Source organism: Hippocampus bargibanti, linkage group LG15 (genome assembly GCF_051943395.1).
Source record: "Hippocampus bargibanti isolate YZ-2025 linkage group LG15, ASM5194339v1, whole genome shotgun sequence".
In the NCBI taxonomy this organism is placed as follows: domain Eukaryota; kingdom Metazoa; phylum Chordata; class Actinopteri; order Syngnathiformes; family Syngnathidae; genus Hippocampus; species Hippocampus bargibanti.
Genome location: NC_142748.1, coordinates 4,224,183 through 4,232,999, shown reverse-complemented (window position 1 = coordinate 4,232,999; position 8,817 = coordinate 4,224,183). Strand labels below are relative to the sequence as shown.

Below are 8,817 nucleotides of genomic sequence, written 5' to 3'. Positions count from 1 at the left end.
AATACTAATTACATAATTTTATATAATTATATTAAACACCAATCAAAGAGTTAACGTTAAATGAGTAGTTTTAGAATAATTATTTCCAGTTTTAAAATTATTCTTTCAGGACAGTTAAGCCACACCCACTTCCGCTAGCTATCCACGCATGCTAAGAAAGCAGCAATGTTTACAGGAAGTACACCAAACGTGAAACGAAAACACTGTCGCCACCTGCATAACTTTACCACTTATGTTAACGCGAGATCATATTTTAGATATGATTTGAAATGAACAATCTCTGAAATATAAAAGTAACGAAAATTAAAAAGGGAAAGCAACAAAAATAACATTACTCGATATTACAAAGTTTAATGCAAGGCAAGCACTTAATCGTAAAGTACACGTGAATGGAAAATAAATATTTATTGTTTTAATCATTATATTAACCACAAATACAATATATAACGTAAAATTAGTCGTTTTATTTCGAGTTTTAAAATAAGTATTTTTGCACGGATGAGCCACACCCACTTCCGCCAGCTTGCACGCATGTTCCGGAAGTAGCAATATTTACAGGAAGTAGAACAAACGCGAACGTAAACACCGTCGCTTCCTGCACACTTTACCAGTTATGTTAACTTTAGGTCATATTTTTCAAATGATTGTTTTTACATCTAAAGGTGAAACTTTAAAACATGTACTGTATCTTGGATAAGCGCAAAGACCTGCGGTAAAATATATTCCACCACCTTTGAAGTTTAGAATGTATTTTCGTTGCCATTTATTCTTCACTTTGGAACAAAACGCCTGCGGAATTTGACAGTGGCGATATTATCGGCGTTGTTGTGAGGTTATACGGCGAATCCATGTGCAAGTTGTTCCGTGATACATGGATTTCCTCACTTTGTTTGCCATCTACGTGGCTGTGGTGCTCACGTCCATCATTTTAGTCTGCAAATATTCGGGCCAGCCACAAAGTCCATTTTCTTATATTTTCGACACCATAACAACGGTGAGACAAATGGGGTATTTTATTGATATCACCAGAAATGCACTCTAGGGGACGCTGTAAGATAAGGTTCACATCGTCAACAGGCTCACTACAATATACTTTTCTTCTACAATTGACAGTTCGTTTTACCACTGACTCCAAAATGGCTCAAGCGGTGTTTACGGTGGACCTCGCACATATTTTTTCACCAGAGGTGTGTACTTTTGCTATCTTTTCATTTGCTATCTTGTCATCAAGATCGCTGCCATTCTAATGTGCTCTTTCCCTGTCTTTGCAGGAACAAAATGTTCATCATTCTGCACATCCTGTTAGAAGGAGCCGTCTATGCTGAGTTCACCTATGAAGTTTTTAGTTTTTGCGTCGAGATGGGCATCTCCCTGATCAGCCTATCCGTGCCTTACATCCTCCTTGTCATAAAGACGTTCTTCTTCTACCTTTGCATCAAAGAAGAACCAGGTACTTTTTTATTGGCTTTGCATTTGGTATTGTTATTTTATCCTCCGTCACTCCATAACTTTTTTATTTGTTGTCGTTTCAAAGGCACCGTGACCAAGAAGAAACTCTCCAGCCAGTTAACAGTGTATCCATATGACAACAGACTGTTTCAGCCTGGCATCTCTTGCCCAACATGTCACCTTATCAAACCTGCCCGTTCCAAGCACTGCAGTGAGTTCTTTGTATCGTCGGTTCTTGCCTCTTTATCTTATCCTTTCTGTTTGCATCCTTGCATTTCGTCATTCCTTCATTGAGAAATTATCTAAATACCACACATTCAACTCAGCTTTTATTCTTGTGCCAAGTTCCAACATATTATTCACCCCATTTTAGTCTTCTTCTTTTCCTTTCGGACCATTTTATTGACAATTAAAATTGTCTGAACCCCAAATGCACTTTGTATATCAGGAATGTGCAACAGGTGCGTGCAGCGTTTCGACCACCATTGCATCTGGGTGAACAACTGCATCGGGGCTTACAACATCCGGTATTTCCTGCTGTACTTGATCAGCGTATGCGCCATGTCGGCTGATATCGCCATCTTGACGGCTTATGTGCTGTTTGAAGCCGTGCTGCAGTCGGGGCTACTGTGGGCAAATTACATTGATGAATATGGCCAGCAACAGCAAGCTGGGCCTCAATTTGTCATCCAGGTAAGAATCAATAGCACAATTTTCCTCCTTATTGTAACATAAATTGATTGATAAATTTAGTGGGCATATTTCATTTAAAAAGACGTTCTTTTTTTTTCTTTGTAGCATCTGTTCCTGACCTTCCCTCGAATCGTCTTCATGCTGGGCTTTGTCATCTTTGTCTTCTTGCTGCTCGCAGGTTACACACTGTTCCATTTGTTCTTGGCGCTCATCAATCAAACGTCCAATGAGTGGTACAGAAATCGCGGCCATGTTTGTCAGCACTGCCACCCGTCTTCCGCGGGAGATCATTTGTGTAGCACGGCGTCTCATAACTGGAAGAGAAACTACTACAGCCGAGGGGTACTGCGAAATTTGGGAGAGATATTTTTTCCTCAACGACCTGGTGGGAAAAAAAACACCTAGAAAATTGTCTGCGATTGGTCTCCGTTTACATATCAAAAACAAAATAGACATCCACACAGTGTCACAGATTAGAAAGGTCCCCATGACTAACATTGATGGAATTTCTTTACACCATTGATTGTTGTTACACCATTGATTATGTATTTTTAATTTCAAATGAGAATTTTATATAACGTGTAAGGGGGTTTCTATGTGAAACAATTTTTTTAAAATATATTGCTTTCAACTGCATGTTAAATTGTATTTTTTCACGATTAAAAATCATGCATTTGTAATTTGAATTCATTTCTTGTGTTGTTCTAACATTAGATGTCGAGGCCACAACACCCAAAATACACCACCAAACAAAAATAATGAGAAATATGAATGTACATCAAATCCTAATTATAATAAGGAGTATATAGCATGAAATAAAAAGTTTTAATGTGTTACTTCTGTAGAGTAGAGTATATCATGTTGTGATTAGCCGAACGTCCAATACTGCAAACTGTAAAGGACATGATATTTTCAACAGGCGTAGAAACGGACCCTCAATGCAGGTGGGCGTGGTTTACGTCATGGGTCCTTTTAGTTTTAAGCCGGTGCGGAAGTTGTCGCGTTGTTAAAAAGAAGGGCTCACTGGAAGGTCAGGTTTTGCTCACTTTTTGTTTCGGGACAACTTAAGTTATTTGTTTATCCCGAGAAGTTAGACTTATGGTCGTGTTATAACTTGCCCTCGACCTGTAAATTAGGGTATGTAATGCGCTAGAAATACGAGATACGCTAGAAATACTCGTATTTCCTGGTCAGGAAAGCGAACGCTCCTCGATTGCGCAACTACCGTACAAATTAAGTGTTTATTTTTAACACTTGGGTGCAACTTTCCTCGTCATGGCCGAATCAAAATGCGTCCGACTCAGCGGCGAGTTGTCGAAACAACTGTTGGCCTCTGTGGACAGCGTCCTGTTTGACTGCGACGGGGTCATCTGGAGGGGGGACCAGGCCATCCCCGGTGCCCCTCAAGTCATCAAGCTGCTTAAGGAACATGGGAAGAAAGTCTTTTTCGTGACCAATAACAGCACCAAGACAAGAAATATGTACGTGGATAAAATGTCCACGATGGGATTTAATGCCAATGAGGACGAGGTGTTTGGGACTGCGTACTGCTCCGCCATTTACCTGAAGACGGTGTGCAAGCTACAAGGCAAAGTCTACCTGATAGGCAGCAACGCTATGAAACAGGAACTGGAAGCGGTCGGTATCCAGCAGACGGGACTGGGACCGGACCACATCTTTGGCAAGCAGACCGACTGGGCCAACGTGCCTCTGGAACCTGACGTGAAGGCGGTTCTGGTCGGATTTGATGAGCATTTCAGCTACATGAAGATAAACAGAGCCTTGCAATACCTCACCCGAAAGGACTGTTTGTTTGTGGGTACCAATCGGGACACTAGGCTGCCTCTGGAGGGGGGCACAGCAGTCCCAGGTAGGACAATTTCTGCTTAGAAGCTCTCTACCAGTTCAAATGCTAAGTGTTCAAATGCCTCTTCTTGCTCCCGTCAGGTACAGGCTGCCTACTGCAGGCAGTTGAAACCGCAGCCCAGCGCCAAGCCGCCACGGTAGGCAAACCCAGCCGCTTCATGTTTGACTGCGTGTCCTCCAAGTTCAACGTAGACCCCGGCCGATGCCTGATGGTGGGAGACCGACTGGACACGGACATCATGCTGGGTTCCAACTGCGGCCTCAAGACGCTCCTCACCCTCACCGGCGTCAGCACGGTGGACGATGCTGTGGCTAATCAGAAGAGCGGCTGCTCGGAGAGGCAGAAAATGGTGCCGGATTATTACGTGGAGAGCATTGCGGATTTGCTCCCGGCCCTACAGGGATGAAGGTCCGTCATCTTCCACTCGCCGAGGTTATATTCACCAGTTTTTTTATCTTTTTGACACAACTACTGTCATCTTTTTAAAAGAGATTGTATCCTTAATTATCAAGGTGCTACTTGAATCGCTAAAAATGCTAATTGCATTATTATTATTTCTTTTTGGGGTAATGTGTCAAACTGTGCTAAGCTAACCCTGTGCTAAGTTACAAATGAGTGTATTTTTTTAAGCACTCTTATTTCACATGTATTTTCCGCGCAACACAGTATCAAGAATACAGATGATTACCACACAGTATAGCATTCGGAGATAACTGTACTTTTTAGGGGAAAAAAGTACTTTGATATATTTTATTGATCTTGTGAGATAAAGTTTTTGGCTAAGTGGCGAATGATTTTCTTTTGCGCGGGCCTCTTGATGTTCACACAAATATGCAACGTTGATTAACTCATTCACCGCCATCCACGAATTTATTTGACGTAGAGTGCTACTGCCAAATTTATTTGGGGTTTGTTTTGTCATGCCTGGGTGCCAATAAAGCGCTGGCCAGACCTCTGGAAATTCTTTCTCCTTCCACAAGGGGGCAGAATTTCCTTTTTTTTTTTCAATGTTAATAATAATAATAATAATCCATTTCATTTCTAAGCGCCTTTCAAAACTTTCAAGGTCACTTTACAGTCACAGAATAAGTTTGTTTCTGTGGGTGAGCAGCGGCAGCTACGTGCGACAGCGTTCACTGAAACCCCGAATAACTCAAATAGATTGAAAGCTAGTCAGCTAGCTAATAGATAGCCAGCCAGATAGCTAGCTAATTAGCGCTTTGTCCCAACTTCAGCTGTTGTTAAAGCGCTATATAAAAACAGTATGTATTGCATTGTATTTTGCACAGCTGCCCTCATTTCACAGTCATATAACTCCAGACCCATATAATTTAGGAATTAACTTTTCTGATGAAAGAAGAGAGTCTAAGGTTTCTTACTTTGCATAGAATGTTTATGTAGTCCTAAAACTCAATATTCTTTGGGTCCTGGAATTTGAGTGAGAATGACAAAAACCCCGGCACTGGTGTGGACACATTTTTTGCACGTCTGGTAGTGAATGAGTTAAAGAAAATAGAAGAAAAAAAATAATCTTAACCTCAGCTTGCTGTGGTTCATGCGACACGGGTATTTTTTTCCATAAAGTGTGTGCTTGCACCTCTCGCCTACTTGAGGGTTACCTTCCATGCCACGGCTGCTTTTTTTTTTTTTTGCCTTTGTTTATTGTCTGCACTGATGTCGACTGCCAAGCGTGTGCAGGAAGGGCAACTTGTGAATCCACACCAAAATGTAATGACTTCTTCCTTGTACGGTCAAAGGTATGAAAACAATCTCCCTCCGTAAAGGTTCAGGTGATTCAAGAATTTGGATTGAAGGGGTGGAGTGAATTTAGGGGGATGGCGGTGGGGGTCTTTGGGGATGAAAACGGAAGGCAGCCAGGTGAAGCGGATTTCGGACAAAGCTCTTGTCATGAGCACAGCTCCGAGTAAGGAGCCACGATGGGACGCGGGAGTCGAAGGTGTTGGGATCTTCCAGAAGGTTCTTTGGTAAGCGTGTCATTTCCTGGTTCTTCATGCTGAATTTTTCTCAGTTGATTTCTTTTTTTCTATTTAGAAAAGGGGCTGCTCTGATTCCCACCACATCCCCAAAAAAGCTCTCTGTATTAGCCTCGTAGCTTTATTGCTCCTTATCCTCCTGGCGCTCGGATTGACTGGTCACCTCGATTTGCTGCAACATCACCAACAGGTTTGTCTGATCATATTTTCACCCCCCCCCCCCCTTCTCATCTTCGTTATTCTTCACAGGCGATCCGATTCACAGCTCCCGACCCGGCAGGGGTCCTGCGCCTAAACCAATCTGCAATCGTGGACCAGGAGAACGACCTTGTGACCTTTTCGGTGACGGCGCAGTCGAATCAAACATCCATTGTGCTCTTTGACATTAAACATGTACGTTCACGTGGTATGAATGACGGAGGGGAATATGTTTGATTACATTCTGCTGTGCTTTAAAGGACAACCGACGTCTCCGGTTGTCCATAAGTTGTAAAATGACTTCTACTGAGCGTATTTTTAATAAGATTCCATTGCATATAGCTATATTTTACGTTTTAAGACTCGCGCTGAATATTCAGGAAGTCTCGTTTTTGAGTTGGTGACGAGTCCATACGTGACGTCACGAAAGGAACACCCCTGACCGAAAAAAAAACACGCATTGTAGCAGTCCTTCCGTCACGTCAATGTATTTTGCTGTACTTGTTTGATCTGAAAACCTCATGTTGTACCAAAAAGCTGCCAGAAGAGTGCGAACAAGCTCCATGGAAGGAATTTATCAGCCTGTGGAAACGGGCTGATTAAGTCCTCACAAGAGCATGGACGCCATTTTCTGCCTCTTTTTGGGTGTTATATTTCCCCCCAATGTTGTCTCAAAATGGCACGGAATAAATTATTTCATCGATTACAAACATGTATGCTTTCCTCTTCAGAATTATTTGTATCATATTCATAACTGGAGGAGTAACAAGAAAGTATCTCCTCTGAATCTAAAGCCATTGTTTTGATTCTCCAGCAATGCAAGACGTATTGGCGTGACGTCACGAACTGGGGGCGGGACTTTCTGAAAATGCCCAATTCGCAGCTCAATTTTTTTGCAGATTTTGGACACTTTAATTCATTTTTATTGGTATTTTACATTTGAATAAAAATATCATACTGCGTGTTTTGTGTTTTTTAGATATTTATTTATTATTAATTGTTTTTAAAGGGTCTGGTGTGTTACCAGCCGGTCCACCAGGAGAGTTGCTTGCTGCGGACCATGGAGACATCGGATTACGAGAATGTGCACTCCCTTCTTCAAGCATCGGTACAAAAGGTACCGAAATACATTTTTATACTAATTGAATTTATACATATACAGTACAATGAAAGCACTACAGACTCGCAATTACGAATATCTCCCAATGAATGATTTCTGAAACTTAACATGTATGCCAAATTATTCATTTTTTTTCCTGAAAAACTCACTTGTACAACATTTCGAGAAACTATGTTGACATGTTCTTGAGGAGCTCCAAAGTTCCATCTCATGAGCAAAATTGGTTCCTACAAAGTTGCTAGCATAGAATTGTCCAAAATATTTTACAGAAATGAAGATTGCCAGACCAACATGGATTTTTTAAGTGTCCTTGCGAGTTTTGAAAGGGGCTTATTAATAAAATGTATTATTACTATTATTATTAATAGTTTTATTAATTTATACATATGACAGTTTTAACCCGACTTCTGCAAGATTGCCAGACCAACATGGATTTTTTTTATTTAGGGGGAGGCTGGTATTGGCTGTAAAGTGTCCTTGAGAGTTTTGAAAGCCGTTTATAAGTAAAATGTATTATTATTATTATTATTATTATTAATTTATAGTCACAGTATGGCAGTTTTAACCCAATTTTTGCAAGATTGCCAGACCAACAGATTTCTTTTGGGGAGCTGGTGTCCTTGAGGGTTTTGCAATGTGCTTATAACTAACATGTATTATTATTAATATTCATAGTGACATTATGGCAGTTTTAACCCAACTTGCGCATTTATAGTGTGGTTCTGCATGCATGAATACTTCACTGCTAAATGTAAAACGGGGGCGTTGAAGAAGATCCTTTTCAGGTCTCGCTCCTGCTGGATTCCTCAGAAAATGTGATCCATGCAGCGTGGGCTCTTCTTACAGGAGACTGGAGCAGATACAATAGCTTCACTGTGTGTGTGTTTATGTGTGTGTGTGTGTTGAGAGGGGGGGGGGTCTTCTATTTTGGAATGAAATACTGCCCCGCTGTCTTCCAATTAGTTCTCAATGGAGCCTTTCTGATATTTTACTAACCATATTTGTCACCATAATATGTTTATATATATACATGCATATATTTTTTTTCTCCAGCAGAATCCGTTCCATCTTTCCGCGAACGAGACCACCCGACGCACCGAGATCTTGGGGGTCCTTTCCGCTCATCAGATAGATGCCTCCACTTTGGAAGGACCTTTGAAACTTTTGTGTCAGGATAAGACTATTCACTGGACCAAAAGGGCTGAAGGTAAAGGAGTGGAGAACAAAGCATGACTTTAAACGTTAAATTGTAATATTTTTCATGCATGAGAAAAAAATCAAGTTATTTCAATTTGGATTGATTTATTTGAGATAAGTTTCGATTTCTGTTTGTCTTTTCTTCACAGGGAAGGGCAAACAGCGGCTGGTGTATTTCTGCATAGACATATGCTTTCCCAACAATGTCTGCGTGTCTGTTTGTTTTTATTACCTACCGGAGTGATTTTTGATCTGTAATAATAATCCCGGGGGGTTATGAGGAGGAACTTTTTTTTGTT

The 8,817-nt window shown here is 41.1% G+C and overlaps 3 protein-coding genes across 4 annotated transcripts; all 3 read left to right on the top strand.

Moving 5' to 3' along the window:
• The first annotated feature begins 570 nt into the window (after positions 1-570).
• On the top strand, positions 571-2,822 carry zdhhc4 (zDHHC palmitoyltransferase 4). Its single transcript, XM_089015679.1, has 6 exons — positions 571-994; positions 1,114-1,187; positions 1,272-1,450; positions 1,535-1,660; positions 1,898-2,142; positions 2,248-2,822. Exons 1-6 carry the CDS (start codon positions 872-874, stop codon positions 2,545-2,547), a joined length of 1,047 nt encoding a protein of 348 aa, XP_088871805.1. The 5' UTR covers positions 571-871; the 3' UTR covers positions 2,548-2,822.
• Positions 2,823-3,132: 310 nt separating this feature from the next.
• On the top strand, positions 3,133-4,415 carry pgp (phosphoglycolate phosphatase). The gene is made up of 2 exons (XM_089015683.1): positions 3,133-4,012; positions 4,090-4,415. The coding sequence occupies exons 1-2, from the start codon at positions 3,418-3,420 to the stop codon at positions 4,413-4,415; spliced, it is 921 nt and encodes a 306-aa protein (XP_088871809.1). The 5' UTR covers positions 3,133-3,417.
• A 1,444-nt stretch (positions 4,416-5,859) lies between these two features.
• On the top strand, positions 5,860-8,812 carry bricd5 (BRICHOS domain containing 5). 2 transcript variants are annotated; one of them, XM_089015687.1, is made up of 6 exons: positions 5,860-5,994; positions 6,062-6,193; positions 6,253-6,396; positions 7,211-7,318; positions 8,378-8,528; positions 8,668-8,812. In XM_089015687.1, exons 1-6 carry the CDS (start codon positions 5,947-5,949, stop codon positions 8,760-8,762), a joined length of 678 nt encoding a protein of 225 aa, XP_088871813.1. In that variant the 5' UTR covers positions 5,860-5,946; the 3' UTR covers positions 8,763-8,812. The 2 variants fall into 2 exon arrangements, with proteins under 2 accessions (XP_088871813.1, XP_088871812.1); XM_089015686.1 differs by having other exon boundaries at positions 8,375-8,528.
• The last annotated feature ends 5 nt before the right edge of the window (positions 8,813-8,817 follow it).